The 16,831-nt window shown below is 35.6% G+C and overlaps 1 protein-coding gene across 5 annotated transcripts in view; it reads right to left on the reverse strand.

The window, feature by feature from the left end:
• KCNQ5 (potassium voltage-gated channel subfamily Q member 5) overlaps nucleotides 1-16,831 on the reverse strand; it is a gene marked incomplete at both ends in the record, with an annotated part of 479,225 nt that overhangs the window by 118,125 nt on the left and 344,269 nt on the right. For all 5 annotated transcript variants that reach the window (XM_084228523.1, XM_084228521.1, XM_084228524.1 and 2 more), the window contains one exon: nucleotides 6,973-7,099. In XM_084228523.1, the coding sequence (XP_084084649.1) occupies nucleotides 6,973-7,099 (127 nt within the window). The remainder of the gene's footprint in view (nucleotides 1-6,972; nucleotides 7,100-16,831) is intronic.

The following is a 16,831-nucleotide window of genomic DNA, read 5'->3' on the forward strand; positions in this document are numbered from 1 at the left end:
ACATTTTGGTGCTGAGAGGGTGGCACACTTGAAGAGCATATGGAAGTTCCATATTATTCTCTTCACCCCAATACCTTGCCTATGCATCTCTTCCATTTAGCTGTTCTTGAACTAAGTTTTTATAATAAGCCAAAAATATTAAGTATAGCATTTTCCGGAGTTCTGTGAGTCACCCTAGCAATTATGGAGGATTGTGGGAACTCCGAATTTATAGTCAGTGGGCAGAAGTGTGTATAACTTGGGCATATCACTGTGACTGGTATTTGAAGTCAGGGGACTAGAGGGTGAGTCTTGTAAGACCAAGTCCTTAGCTGTGGGGTCTGCACTAACTCCAGTTAGTGTAAGAATTTAACTCAATTGCTGAATATCCAGTTGTTATCTGAAGAACTGGTTGCTGTGAGGAAAATCTGTACATTAGGTATTGGTGTCTTGTGGGTAAAAATGGCTCATCAGGTAGGGATATTTTTCTAGAATGAAACAACAAGCAATAAAAACTGATTCTTTCACCTGCCATCTTTCTAACGATGAACAAGTTTCTTAAGTCCTATCTTATTTCTTCATCTATAAAATGGGATAATACTTACGTAGGATTAAATAAGACACTATATGGTGCTTAAAGCATATAGTGCATATAGCAAGTCTCAGTAAATATTAGCTCATATTAACTAAAGGAACTGAAATGGATTTAATGTTCAATGATCAATCAGTTCAACAGGATTTGTCCTTGCAATGCCAAATAATTATATGGAAGGAGTCTATATGTGTTGAAGAAGTTTGAACACTTAGAATAAGGTAGCATGAGAGTATATGACTGACAGGAAGTAGCTTGAGAGAATATAATTTCCACTAAAGGAGAGAACAGATTAGAAGATGTAAAAATGGTACAATTGAGAGCATGTTTCACAAAACAAAAATGGAAAAAGAAGAAAGATTGAGAAGCAGAAAAATAATGTATCAGATTTTTAGTTTAGAAGCCAGTGGCAGTTTTTGGAGTCTTTGATTTAACTTTTGGATACCTTAGCAGCTTAAGTTGCCTTTTTATTTTATTTTTTTTTTTTTTAATTTTTTTTTTTTTTTTAATAGAGGCATGCTTTATTTATTTATTTATTTATTCATTTGTTTGTTTTGTTTATACATGCACTGGGTACAGTCAGAAGTGCGGGAGGGTGAGAGAATTCACCAGAGCCAGAGCGGGGAGCAGAGCAGGCAGAAGGACCGAAGTACACTGCTGAGGGGAGCAGCGGGCGGCAGGAGAGGTCTGCGCGCCATGCGGGACCCTCCTCTGGTGGCCGGGGAGCAGCCGGGGATCGAACCGGCGCTGCAGAGGCTGCTGGCAGCTTCGCAACCCAGCGCTCAACCGCTGCGCCACCGGGGAGGCCCTTAAGTTGCCTTTTTAAAAATTGCTTTTTATCAAGATGAACTCAGAGATATAAAAAAGTGACCTTGATTATGTGTATGATTTTAATAAAGGCTTTGATTTTGTCTAGCCAAATAAGAAACTGGTTATTTTTTCTTATAAAAAATATTGCTGGCATTTTCCCGAGTGACTGTTATCTCATGTCAAAGGCATATATGCTCAATTCATGGGGGAAACATCTGCGGTGTGGTTTGCCACTTTTGTTCTCTGTGGAAATATTACACCAAAGAAAAACTGTTAAAGAAATAATAAGAAATCAACTTATATTTAGCATCAAATACAGATTCAAGATTAATAACAGCCTGGTTTTTCTGCTTTTCTCACATGTACTGCAAGATTGAAAAATTGGGCCCTGTTCTGTGTCCTTAGAAAGGGTCACCAAGAAACCCAAAAAAGTCATTGTTAGAAGTAATTTGTTGACTTCCTGACACATTAGCTTCATTATCCTGATGTAGGTACTAGCCTTTAGTGCCGTTTGCAATTTTCAGGTAAATCATTAATGAAAGTTAGGAAAAAAATGAAATCAGTCTTGGAGGCTATTTCATACATTCTCAATAACTAAGGTCATTGGGAGAGTGATTTATATTTGAATAAAGCATCAGTCCAGGTAAATGAAGGGCAACTCATTCCCAAATATTCTTAAGTTGGTAATGCAGCAACTTAAGCTAAAGGTATATTATTATCTACAGCTGAAGGTATATTACTTCAACAGCCTTAAATGTAAATTGAACACACAAAGATATGGAAGAATTTTTTAATTCAATATAATATTTTACTAGTTTCCAAAGTGAACTCCCAAAACCAAGCAGAGACAAATCATGACAATTGAGTAAAAATGGTGAAAGACATGACATAATTAAAAAAAATTAAATAGATATTTCTCCTTTTAGAGTGCAGTTGTTTAAAATATACTTTCCAAAAAAAAAAAAAAAAAAACCTAGAAGGTAACCATAGATCTGAGGCAAGGGAAAGGGAAAGGAGGGGTCAAAACAGGAGAGGAAAGAGCACAAGGAATGGGGGGAATGGATCACCAGTGCTGTGGTGGGGGGAGAATGACGGGTACTACACCTGATGGGAGAAATCAAACATTGTCAAAAAATTAACTACTACATAAGAAAATAAATAAATAATTAAAAAAGTAAAATTGGAAAGAATAAAATATGTAAATTAGAAAAGAACTTAAAAAATAAAAACTAAAAAATATGTGCTATCCAAATATAAGTATATAATGATTTGATGATTTTTTAAAAAACCAACAAGTTTTTCAAATGCTCTTGGTTCCAGCTAAAGTGAGGGGTTAAAGAGATTGAACAGCCCAGGAGGAAAATTCTAATCTTCAGGAATCAGCCCACAGGGTATCAGTCAAACTGTGTAGTGTGTAGAGCTCAATTAGTGTGTAGAGCTCAATACTACGTGAGCCTTGCTAGGATCACTGTAGTAGTTTTAGTCTGTTTCCAATCAGAAAGAATAACATTGGTGTACTTACAGAACGCATTTCCCACATTGAAGCCATAATCTCTGTATTCTTTCCCTGAACCCTCAAAACTTATGAAAATATTTGGGTGTATATTTGGCACATTCAGAGTAATCACATCTTACAAATACATGAACAAATTGAGGGATCTAAGCTACATTCCCAAACTCAGAGCAGTTATGGACAGATGAAAGATGCTATTCCTTTTTTCATTTCACCATGGAAAATTAGGTTGAACATGGAATTACAGGGCTGATGTTATATTGCCTTTTCCTGGTGACATTAATCATTTTTATGGACTTATTAAATAGGCCTAGAAGGGGGTTCAACAGTTATTTGGTGCAGTCTGCTGCCTTCAGGCAGGTGACATTTGGTTCTTCTGAGTAGATTAAATTTTACTGACCTCATAATGAACAGTCATATTTAAACATGTTACATTATTATATCAATTCAGCTGGACCATGGATCAAACTATTACATGTACATTAGATAAAAAACTGAAAAAAAATGCCTAGTTATCCAAACTATATGTATAAATCTTGTCTTTGTTCGAATGGGAATTCATTATATATTTATTCATGAAATTTTCTTCCAAAGTAATTAATTTACTAGAGGTAAAATAGCCAAATGAAGAAAAGGCCTGAGGAGTTAACTGCAACTATACTTAAACCATATTATACTAAATTTGTAAGGTCACTATTGATTGGTCCAAAGGTGACTAAGATTACAGATACCAAATCATTTTTAGAGACACATATCAAGAAACTGAAAGTAGGGCATCCTCGGTGGCGCAGCGGTTGAGCGCTGGGTTGCGAAGCTGCCTGCAGCCTCTGCAGCGCCTGTTCGATCCCCGGCCACTGGAGGAGGGTCCCACATGGCGCGCAGACCTCTCCTGCCGCCCGCTGCTCCCCTCAGCAGTGTGCTTCGGTCCTTCTGCCTGCTCTGCTCCCCGCTCTGGCTCTGAATTCTCTCACCCTCCCGCACTTCTGACTGTACCCAGTGCTTGTATAAATAAATAAAAATAAATCTTTAAAAAAAAAAAAAGAAACTGAAAGTATCTGGAACAGGAAGAGAAAGATTAAAGGACTAAGATGTACTGATATATCCATATAGGAAACAGCTATCAAAAGGCAACAGGCATCTGGGAAAAACCTGTCGTTTTAGCTTGGAGGCCAGAAATACACTGGCATTGCCACTGGAATTTGAACACAACCAATTTTTAATTGGTTTTAAAATCTGGAATGGAACATTCCTGCAGTCATCCATGACCAACGTTATCCTGTAGAAGCTGAGTGAATCTTGGCCAACCAGCTATCTGCTTTGTTAGTTGTTTTGCTTAGGGCCTTTATAGGGCAGAAAGTACTGGTTGTGCAGTAGTTACACATCAGGTTACAGTCCTTCATGATGCTGCTTGAGCAGAGAATACAAAAAGAGAAACAAAATCAAAAGCCTGCATGAATATGCTGTGGGGCTGGGTGGGCCTGCAAAGCTGAGTTACCACCTACTTTCCTCCATACCTTATGGTAATGGCTTCCAAAATGTGCAGCCTATTCTTGGAGAGGAGAGGCAGCTGGACAAGGAGATTACATTAGTGAAGGCCAAACAAAGTATTTTAAGATTGATTTAGCTTATATTTCCACTAGATTTACTATTGTAATCCAATACTTCACATACAGCCAAATTCCCTTAAAGTCTGGTTGAATGAATGGTGACTCTTAAAATATGCTACTATGAAATGACCTCAATGGCAGAAAGTGTGTGGGGATCCCACTTATTTCCAAGATAGTGCTCTGCTGTAGCAAAGATGGAATAAAGGACTTTTAAGAGTGTCCATGGTTGGGAGATACTTTCTCTACTTTCTCCTTAAATTGGCCCTGCCCCTCTCATAGGAACAGGGATAAAGAGAAAACTAAGAGGATTACTCAGCCATTTTTGGCCCCTAAAATAAAATGAAAAAAACTATTTTAGATGAAGAAGATATTCTTTTTTTTTTAATGATTTATTTTTATTTATTTATACAAGCACTGGGCACAGTCAGAAGCGCAGGAGGGTGAGAGAATTCACCAGAGCCAGAGCCGGGAGCAGAGCAGGCAGAAGGACCGAAGTACACTGCTGAGGGGAGCAGCAGGCGGCAGGAGAGGTCTGCGTGCCATGTGGGACCCTCCTCCGGTGGCCGGGGAACAGCTGGGGATCGAACTGGCGCTGCAGTGGCTGCGGGCAGCTTCGCAACCCAGCGCTCAACCGCTGCGCCACCGGGGAGGCCCAAGAAGATATTCTTGACTACTTTATAAATAAAAAGTACACTCTCTCACTTTAGAAATAGGTGAAATAAGCAAGCACCACCATGAACTTTAGCATTTGGATTTGAATGGCTGCCAAAGCAGTGAGAAGGAATAAAGAGCGAGGAAATCAAATGCTGATAAATAATAATAATACAGTAATAATAATAATAGATTTTATATATAAGGTTTTCATTTTTTTCCCAAAGGGAAGGACATTCTATTTTAAAAAATAGGCTATGTTCTCGAAAAATGTCTTAATAAAAGATAAAGAGAGGCGAGGAACTGCTCTAGGTTAAAGGAGACTAGAGAGACACAAATACTAAATGCAGTATGTGATTCTTGATGGATCCTGTGCTGGAGAGGAAAAAACGCTGTAACAGACAATTGGAATACAGCCAGCACATTAGGTATTACATCAATGTTCAATTTATTGAAGATAATATTAAAAAATCCTTATTCTTAGGAAATCAAAATTGAAATTTTTAAGGATTAAGGACAATGGTATAGGTTAAAATCTTAAAAAGTAATTTTTATTGAAATATAATTTACTAGTTTTTAGTTTTAAGATGTACTTTTAACTATATTACTGGGAAATGCAGGATCTTAACTCCAGAATACTGTATGACATCTTCATTAAGAAGTATAATTTGGCACAGCAGACCTCTCCTGTCTCGCCCGCTGCTCCCCTCAGCAATGCATTTCAGTCAGTCTGCCTGTTCTGTTCCCTGCTCTGTCTCTTGTGAATCTTCTCACCCTCCTGTGCATCTGGCCTGTACCCTGATTCTTATATGCATAAATAAATAAATCTTTAAAAAATGAATTTTAAAAAAGAAGTATAATTTCAGGGCTTTCCTGGTGGCACTGGGGTTAAAAGTCAGCACTATGAAGCTATCACCAGCCACTGTGGCATGAGTTTGATTCCAGGCCAGGGAGCTAACCCACATGGTGCAGCAGCCCTCTCCTGTCTGCCCACTGCTCCCCTCAGCAGTGTATTTCAGTAGATCCACCTGTCCTGCTCCCCACGCTGTCTCTGATGAATCCTCTCACGCCTGCTCAACCTCTGGCCTAGACCCCAGTTCTTGTATGAATAAATAAAAATAAATAAATCATAAAAAACTATATAATTTCAAGCTGTTATCCAGGTGAGGGAATTCTTCTAAAACCACAGCAGTGAGGGTGGTGCAGAGATGGGGGACTTCAGGTTGGAGGGACTCATATTTCAGAGTGTAAGACACATTATCAGGGCTAAAGTGACCAACTCATAAATTCAACCATACTTGTAATCATTCTTGAATCATGCTAATTAATCTATGTTACCAAGGCTAATAAAACATAGCTATCCACTCCAGCCAATCAAGAGAATAAAAAGGGTATTACTCATATTGTAAACTACTAAGGGGACTTTTACATTTATTGTAATCTATGCTTTCCTAATTGATGTACCAACATTGGTGGCCCACATATTTCAGCATAACTTAATTGCTACAAGAGAGTGTTCCACAGCCAGATCATCTGACTCAAATCCCAGCTCCATTCACTGCCTATAAGCACTATGACATTTTAGCAACTTCACCACTCCTTGCCTCAGTTTCCTCATTTGCAAATGGGGATAATAAAAATACTTGCCTGATAGTGCTGTGGGAGGATGAACTGAATCAATACTTTTAAGACGTAAGACTGCCTGGCCCATGGCAAATAGTCCACGAATGTTAGCTTTTACTATTAACTGTGGCAATATAGGAGACAGAAGAAAATGATGTTGTGTCATAAATCTAGGTGTCTAGGACATTGATACTCACCTATAACACAGAAGGGCTTTCTGGCAAACCTCAGTCTTCCCTGCCATCCTCTATACCGACAACAGCAACCTGCAGACCAGATTCGAATGATGAACTCCAAACCAAAGACGACAATCATCACGAACTCCTAAAATATCCAATCAAACATGTTAGAGAGAGGTACTAGGAAACAAAGCACAGCAAGAAGCTCTATGGATATTTCTGGACATTTAAGGACTTGATCTAAAAACATCTAGATGTTCTTTAAAAAAACTATGTTTAATGAGTTAACACTTATTTACAACACCGTATGTTTTAGGGATATAGTTTCACACATCTATAGTTATATGTTATCACACTACATCCACCACCAAAGCACCCATAAATCCTCCAGCATAGTCTATTTGCAACCCCCCCCCCCACTTGCTGTTAATCCCCTACCTCCCACTTCTGGTAGTCAAAATCTAAGGGTATGGTTTGGGTTTGTTTTGTCTGTTCATTTGCTTTGTTTGTTATATACCACACATGAGTGAACCATCCAATATTTGTTTTTTCCTTCTGACTTATTTCTGCTTGTCAAAATCCCATCTAGTTCCATCCATACTGTTGCAAATGGCAAGGATTCATCTTTCTATCACTGAGTAGTATTCTATTATGTATATATACCATGTTTTTCTGATATACTACTTTGTCCTTAGATACTTAGATTGTTTCCCCAAGTATACAATAACTTGGCTATTGTAAATAGTGCTACAATGAACACTGGTGTATGCATATACCTTCAAATTAGTGTTGTGGCATTCTTCAGGTATATAAATACCGAGGGGTGAAACTGTTATATCATTTTTTTTTTTTTAATATTTGAGAAACCTCCATATTGTTTTCCATGGAGGCTGGGCCATTCTACATTCCAACCAATAGTGTAAGAGGGTTCCATTTTCTCCACATTCTTGCCAATGCTTGTTGTTTCTGGTCTTTCTGATACAGGCCATTTTCAAATGTGTGAGATGATAGCTCATTGTGGTTTTGATTTGAATTTCTCTAATAATAAGTAAAGGTGAACCTTTTTTCATTGCCTGTTGGCCATATGTATGTTTGCTTAGGAGAAGCGCCTATTTAACTTTCTGCCCAGTTTTTTAAATTTTTTTTTATTATTTTATATATTTTTTACATCATTTTTCATTTTTATAAAATGTATACTTTACCATCTCAGGTATAGTCCCTGTGGAATTCCTACCACCAATTTACCTGTGTACCATCACCATGGCCCCTGACTCTTCCCACCCCTGTTTTGATCCAACTCCCTCCTCTCCCCCTGTAGAGTGTCTCTGGTTTATAGTTGCCTGTTGATTTTGATTTTTACTTTATTAGAATTAATTTTTTCCTGATCCCTTATTGGATCCCCTACATTCCTCCTATATGTGAAATCATCCAATATTTTTCTTTTTCTTTTTTGCTTATTTCACTGAGTGTGATTCCTTCCAACTCCACCTATGTTTCTGCAAATGGCATGAGTTTATCTTTTTTGATTGCTGAGTAATATTCCATTATGTATATATATTACATCTTCTTGATCCAATCATCTATTTTTGGGCATTTGGGTTGTTTTCATAGCTTATCTATTATAAATAGTATTGCAATAAACAGAGGGATCTGCCCTGTTTTTGATTGGACTTTTGCTTTCTTGTTGTATAGCTGTATGAATTCTTTGTAGATATTGGATATTAACCCTAGTTGGATGTGTGATATGCAAAAATTTTCTCCCATTTTAAGGTGTCTTTTGGTTTTAATGACAGTTTTTTTTATTTTGCAGGAAGTTTTTTAGTTTAATGTAGTCCCATATGTTAATTTTTGCTTTTGCTTCCTTTGCCATTGGAGTTGAGTCCCCAAATACATCACTGAAGCCAGCATCTCAGACTGTTTTACTTATGTAAAATACTAGTTATATATGTTGGACATGTATAACATATCCTTTTCTCCAAATCAAACCAAACCTGGGAAACATCTGACCCTCACATTGTCTGCATTTACTATCATGGGGTGTTATTCCTTATATAATACTTTACAAATTTAGGAGTTAGTTTTAATACATTGCAGGCTGAATTATCCATCTGCCTTATCTGGAATATACAGCATAGTTAACTCTAGCTACCTGGTAACATGTGAAACATCTGAAATGAAAGACTGGACTCTGAAAGTAGCTTTACAGAAAACAAAGGGCTTCATTTTGTTGAAAGGAGTGACATAATTCCCAAGGCTTTATGAGTTGATCTCAGAGAAAAAGAAATAAATATTTAGAAGTATTCTAAATTCTTTTATTACAGTGTCAAAATATCCCTATAAATAGAAAGTCTCAAAAACATTACTCTCTCTGTGTGTGGCATATATTTGTCATATACAAGACCCTGAATTCTCCAGATCTGAAGCTGATTAATTATCTTGCTGGCCTTTGGTAGATGCTGCTTAGAAAATAACACCTGTTTCAGCAAGATGACTTTGAGGTTATTTAGGAAGAATTGTGAATGAACCTTGGGAAAAGGCCAACTAAAGTGGCTCATTAAGCTGCAAGTCATAGAATGAGAAACCAAATGGAATCTGTAAGAAGAAAGCATCTCTGAAGTAAGAACACCATAGACACTTTGTTGCCCCTATAGGGGTAGGCAGTGAGCTTATTAAAATCAATTTTTCTTTAAAGAACGATTTCTCCTTCTTTTGTTTTAAATGAGGGTTGACCCAGCATTTATAATATAGAATTATTTATTAATGATTTTTATTTTAATTGCTTAATTGTTACAGCGAGATGAGGTCTTTATTAAAACATTCACATAACAGAAATATAGAGCTTAGAAAGTAAAGGTCCTAATGCATGTCCCATTTTCCCACTCTGGGTCCAGGATAAAAACTGTTATCAAATTTAGAAAAATGGCATTTTTGTTGCAAGTTTCCGGCAAAGGTCTGTTTCTTTAGATAGAGCATGTGATGATGTGTTGCACTTTTGAAACGCCTAGTAGAGATTTATGATTCTATCCTTCTGTTATTTTGCTCCAAGTAATCTAAAAACATTTCTCATGATGGGAAATAAATCTCCAATATCATTGCTGCCTACTTATGGTGTCTTAAAAGTAACTATGGGATAAATCTCTGACGATGACTTCATATACACATAGCCAAAACTATGGCCACCATACACTCATACAAGGGTGTTGGCTTCATTTTGGTTTTGAGAATATATTTAGGCAGTCAATCCATTCATTAAAGTGGCTAAGATGCCAGATCACCTGCTTTTAATCCAGCACATATTTCCAGATATAGAAAGCATGCTGAAGCCTTAGATGCCCATGCAGTTGTGTCTGTGCCCAATCCAGACTTAATGGAAGGTCTACTTTTTTAATCCTGGCCTCTAACTCCTACTTGCGCCAGGAAGTTTGGTACTCTAACGCGAAAGATCATATTATAAAGGATACGCTGAAAGTCCCAAATGTTGCCAAAGCAACCAAATACTACCAAATAATGATTTCTTTTTTCTATGGTAACAGATGCCACCAATGAGATGGATGGCCAGTCTCCTAAAGGTGGGCTGTCACGTACCATTTCTGTGCAACTGAGGCAGAATAATTGTTCAGAAATATTGCTTGCTACAGTTTTTTTCCTTTTCAAGAGGTTAGAAAAAAAATTCTTCATTTCCAAATAAAGTAAGAGGAAGTTGTAATTGAATTTCATGATGGGGGTCACAATTTCTGCCTTGGGGGAAGCAATACTAGGGCCAAAATTTTCCTCTCATTACTAGACCATTGCTTAGTATTCCCTCTGATGGTTTGGTTTTAGACTGTGTGAAAAACAACCTAAAACATCTCCAATCATTGAACAAGCAGGAAGAAGAGATGAGATCTCAGAGGTCAGCAGATGATTGTGAGGGCTTCCTTTAGGCCCAGAGTGGCGGAGTGTGGGATGCACTCCCCCAAGACCTCAGGTCTAGGTGATAGGGAGCAAAGGTATGAAAATTACTTTGACCAGTTTCAGTCTTTCCATTCCTGAAATTTCCATCTTATTTCAATTAAATGGAACAAAGTTCTACTGAGCAGGAGAAGGGAAAAGTCTCCTTAACCTGACATATTTAGAACAGGTGAGGAAACCATCTTTTCTCTTTTCCCAGCTTTTTTTGAGGTATGACTGACAAATGAAAATGCATAAACTTAAGGTTTACAATGTGGTGTTTTGATGTACATTGTAAAGTAATTACCGTAATCAAGCTAATTAACATAACCATTCCCTCACATAATTAATTATTTTGTGTGTGCTAGAATACTTAAAATCTATTCCCTTTGCAAATTTTCAGTATACAATACAGTATTACTAACTATAGTCAACAAGCTGTACACTAGATATCCAGAACATTCATTTTGCTTAACTGAAACTTGCAGAATTGAAACTGAATTAACTCCTCATTTTCCTTAGCCTGCAGTCACTAGGAAGCACCATTCTACTCTGTGCTTTTATTAGTCTTTTTTTTTAAATGATATATATATATAACATGCTATTTTATTAGTTTCAGGGGTACAACATAATGACTTGATTCTTGAAAATGAAGCTTACTATTACTAAAACAAATTACATTATATTTTAAATAAAATAATTTCAATTTGCTCTATAAGTAACAATCTTAAAATTTGTTTTTACTTGCAGTACCAAGTACTGCAAGTACTGTTTTTCTTATCTCAACTATGCAAAGGTTTATTAAAATTTAGGCTAATTTAAAAAATTGAGCTCTTGAAGAGTAGTTTTATAAGGTTTTAAGATTTTTTAAAAAATGACATTCTACTTTTAGGTATAAAACACAATCACTAGAAATAGGTATATATTATAAAATGATCACCACAATTAGTCTAGTCAACATCAGTCACCATACAATTTTATAAAAAATGTTTTTCCTTGTGATGAGAACTTTTAAGATCTAATGTTTTAGCAACTTTCAAATACACAATACAATATTATTAATTATAGTCACCATGCTGCATGCCATACCACCATGACCTACTCATTTGTAATTTGAAGTTTGAATCTTTTGATCCCATCATCCATTTCACTAAATCAAAAGGGTTTTTAAGATTCCAAATATAAGAGGGATCAAATGGTATTTGTCTTTCTCTGCCTGACTTATTTCATTTATTACAATGCCCTCAAAGTCCATTCATGTTGTTGCAAATAGCAAGATTTCATTCCTTTTTATGGATGAATATTCTATTGTATATATACATATACAGATATATGAAAGAATAGAGCATATTTTCCTTATTCATTGGTCTATTAAAATTGATGCTTATGTTATTTCCATAACTTGGCTATTGTAAATAATGCTGCACTGAACATGGTTGTGCAGTGTATTTTTGAGTTAGTGCTTTCATTTGCTTTGGACAAATATCCAGAAGTGGAATTGCTGGGTCATATGGCAATTCCAGTTTTAATTTTTTGGAGGAACCTACATAGTACTTTTCAGAGTGGCTGCATTCCCATCAATAACACACAGTTTCCTTTTCTCACCACTGCTTGTTCTTATCTTTTTGATAAAAGCCATTCTAGTAGAAATCATCATCCAGATCAATGTCAAGAAGTCCTTTCTCTCTGTTTTCTTCTATAATTTTATAGTTTCATCTGTATATTTATGTTTTTAATCCATTTTGAGTTGATTTCTATATAGGTTGTGAAAGATCTATTTTCAGCATGTGGATATTTAGTTTTTTCATTCATGAGGAAAAAATCAGCAAATTAGGAATAAAGACTTATTACATCAATTTGACAAAAGACATCTACAGAGTTTATAACTAACATTCCTTAATCAAGAAAGACTGAATGCTTTCTCCTAAAATCAAGAATAAGGCAAGATTTTGTTTGTAACACTCTTATTCAACGGAGTTGAATAATATAGTCACTACAATAAGGCAAGTTAAAAAAATAAAAGGCATAGGAATTGGAAAATCAGTCCTTTCAGATAATATGAATGTCTACAGAGAAAGCCATTAGGGATTGAAAAAAGGAAGAATCTCTTAGAACTGATAAGTAAGCTTCCAAGATACAAGATCAACATAACAAAAATAAATCACATGTCTGCATACTAACAATGAGGATGTGGAAACCAAAATTAAAAGCACAATATTATTTATAACCACTCTAAAGAAAATAAGGTGTTTATGCATTTAACAAAACATGTATAGTATACACATGTTGAAAATTAAAATCTTGATGAAAGATATCAAAGAAGACTTATTAAATAAATGAAAAACTTTGTTCATGATTTTGAAGTCTTGTAGATGTTGATTCTTATCAAATTGATATGTAAGTATAATGAAATTTCTATCAAAATCTTAGCAAATTAATCACTTCTCAACCTTTTGGCCAATCAAGTGCAAAATCTCAGCAAGCTTCTTATATAGAAATAAACAAATTTGCTCCAAAATTTATATAGAATGGCATAAGCCTTAGAAGAGCTAAAAACAATTTTGAAAAAGAATGAAGTGTGAAGAATCACTCTATCTGATATTATGGCTTATTATATAGTTCTAGTAATCAAAAGTGTATGGTATTCAAAACCAAACAAGGACAAGACAAAAAAAAGAAACTACAGGCCAATCTAATGAACACTGATGCAAAAGTCCTCAATAAAATTTTAGCTAACAGAATGCAACAATATATCCATAAGATAATTCACCACAACCAAGTAGGATTTATTCCTGGGACATAAGGATGGTTCAACATCCAAAAATCAATCAATGTAATTCAACACATCAACAAAAAGAAATATAAAAACCATATGATACTATCAATAGATGCTGAGAAAGCTTTCAGCAAAGCATAACACCCATTTATGATAAAGGCCCTTGAAACTCTCGGGATACAAGCAACATACCTCAACATCATAAAGGCCATATATGACAAGCCCATAGCCAATATCATTCTCAATGGTGAAAAGCTGAAAGCATTTCTATTAAGATCTGGAACAAGACGAGGATGTCCATTCTCACCACTGCTTTTCAATATAATACTGGAAGTCCTAGCCAGAGCAATAAGACAAGAGAAAGACATACAAGGAATCCGAATAGGGAAGGAAGAAGTCAAACTATCACTATTTGCAGATGATATGATAATATACATACAGAACCTCAAAAACTCCACAGAAAAACTAATCAAACTAATCAATCAGTTTAGTAAAGCAGCAGGATACAAAATCAACACACAAAAATCAGTAGCCTTCCTATACACAATCGGAAGAAGAAGAAATCAAGAAAACCATCCCTTTTATCATTGAAACAAAAAAAATCAAATACTTGGGAATAAACCTACCAAAAGAGGTAAAGTACCTATACAAAGAAAACTATAAAACACTGTTAAAAGAAATAGAAGAAGACACAAAGAAATGGAAAGACACCCCCTGCTCATGGATTGGAAGAATTAACATTACAAAATGGCCATCCAACCAAAAGCAATTTACAGATTCAATGCTATTCCAATAAAAATTTCAATGACGTTTTTCAAAAAATAGAAGAAATATTGATGAAATTCGTATGGAGCCATGAAAAACCCTGAATAGCCAAAGCTCTCCTGAAAAAAAGAAAAAGAAAGCAATGGAGGAATCACACTCCCAGATTTCAAATTATACTACAAAGCATAATAATCAAAACTGCATGGTATTGGAACAAGAACAGACACACAGACCAATGAAACTGAATAGAAAATCCAGGAAAAAAACCACAGATTTACAGTCAACTGATCTTTGGCAAAGGAGCAAAGAATATGAAATGGAGCAAAGAAAGTTTTTTCAATAAAAGGTGCTGGGAAAACTGGGTTCCTACATGCATAAGAGTATGTTTAAATTCTTGAGGGGTACAATATCACATGGATTCTGTGTCCAATGGCTTTAGCAGGAAGGTTGTGTTGGAATTTGGTGTGAACCATATCTCTGTGTGCATCGGCAGGCATTACCTTTCTCCTGATTATTTTATTTTGTTTTATATGCCACCTGGGGTCTTCATCTCAAATATAAACACCTTGCAGTTTTACAAGAGTTGTGTGCTCCCTCTGGTTCCAAAGATCCCTCTTATATCTAGCAAAGATGGCTTAGACCACAGCCTACCAAACATGCTTGTCATTTTAGAATTACCTTTCCCAGCATTGCTTCACAACCTCCACAATGGAGGAAAGAGCAATTTGGCAGTTTATTATAAAATTAATATGCAAATCCATATGACTTAGTAGTCATACTTGGATATTCAAGCAGAGAAATGAAAATTTATGTTTATACAAAAACCTGAACATGGATGTTCATAGCATACTTACTCATAATGCTCAAAACTGAAAATAACTCAGATGTCCTCACTATGTGAATGGTTAAACAAATTGTTGTATATCCATACTGTAGAATACTACTCAGTAATAAAAACAAATAAACTATTGGCATATACAAGAACTTGGATGGCTCTTAAGGGAATTATGCTGAGTGAAAAAAGTAAACCCTGAAAGGTTACAAACCATGCTATTCCATGTGTGTAACATTTTTGAAATAGAAAATATTTTAGGAATACAGAATATGTTAGTGTTGCTAGAAGTCTGGTATTGTGAGAGAGGAGTGAATGGGTAGGAAGGGAGGTGGATGTGTATTAATGGAAAACTAGAAAGATCTTTGTGATGATGGAATTGTTTGGTGTCTTGACTATTGTGCTAGATTATAAGCAACTCCACAAGTGACAAAATAACATAGAACGGAATATACACATTCTACAAATGTTTACAAGCAAACCTGGAGAAATCTGAATAGATCTGTGGATTGTATCTATATTAGTATCCTGATTATAATATTATCTTCCAATTTTGCAAAATGTTACCATTTGAGGAAAATGGGTAATATACAAAGACATGTCTGTATTATTTCTTACAATTGCATGAACAACTCTCTCAAAAAATCCATTGAAAAACAAGTCAGTGCCCATCATTTAGTCAATGGGGTGGGCTCATAAAAGGAAATGTGTTCCTCTTCAAATCCAGATGCTTAATCTGATATCACTGTATTTTGATTTAATGGTGTTTTCTAAACGACTCTTTGGATGTGGTCTCCTTATTTTATTTTTAAATGAGTAAAAAGTATACAAATCTGTTATTCTCAGTTGAAATGGTTTAGATTGAGGATGGTTTTTCTGACCCTTGCTGGGCCAACCTTGAGACAGATTTTATGCCTTTGCTGCCAGATAAATCAGCTCATTTTCTGTTTGTTTTTAACTGAAATAAAATGCCCAGTTTTTACTCAAATGGTTGCTAAAGAGGTCAGGGAAAAAATAAGCAGAGTACCAGACTTATTTGGAGGATATGTAATGTACTATAATGTAAAAATGGTGTTACTAACAATGTTTCTGTCTTTCCTACTGATGCCTTTAGAAGCTTGGTTTTGCAGCCCTCCACAGAACCAAAGGCGATGTTCATCATATTTCTTGCTATTCTTGAAGGAGTTATCTAGTTTTTTTTTGTCATTTGTCCATACAGAATTTTGGTAAGACAAAGAGCACCTTTCCTATTCTTAAAGACTAAAGAAGTGAATATAGAAATTAAAAAACCCAAGAAATGGTGGTAGAGATAGTTCTAGATCGTATCTAGAATATTGGTTAAGAATACTAATCTGGTTGAATCCTCTTTTCTAGATGTTAGGGAAGAATCTTCACGAATCACACAGAGAAGTATGATATTATTTCATCGATACATATGACTTTGGTGCTTAGTTTGAGATTTAAATTCTATTTTTTGCAGTTATTTTGTTTTTGAGTTACTCAAAGTGGTTTTAGATAAAGATTGATTTTTTGGGCACAAATTCACAAAGCCTACCAGCTCATGTTCTAGGTTT

The sequence above is a fragment of the Talpa europaea genome, assembly GCF_964194135.1.
Source record: "Talpa europaea genome assembly, chromosome: 2".
Lineage (NCBI taxonomy): Eukaryota > Metazoa > Chordata > Mammalia > Eulipotyphla > Talpidae > Talpa > Talpa europaea.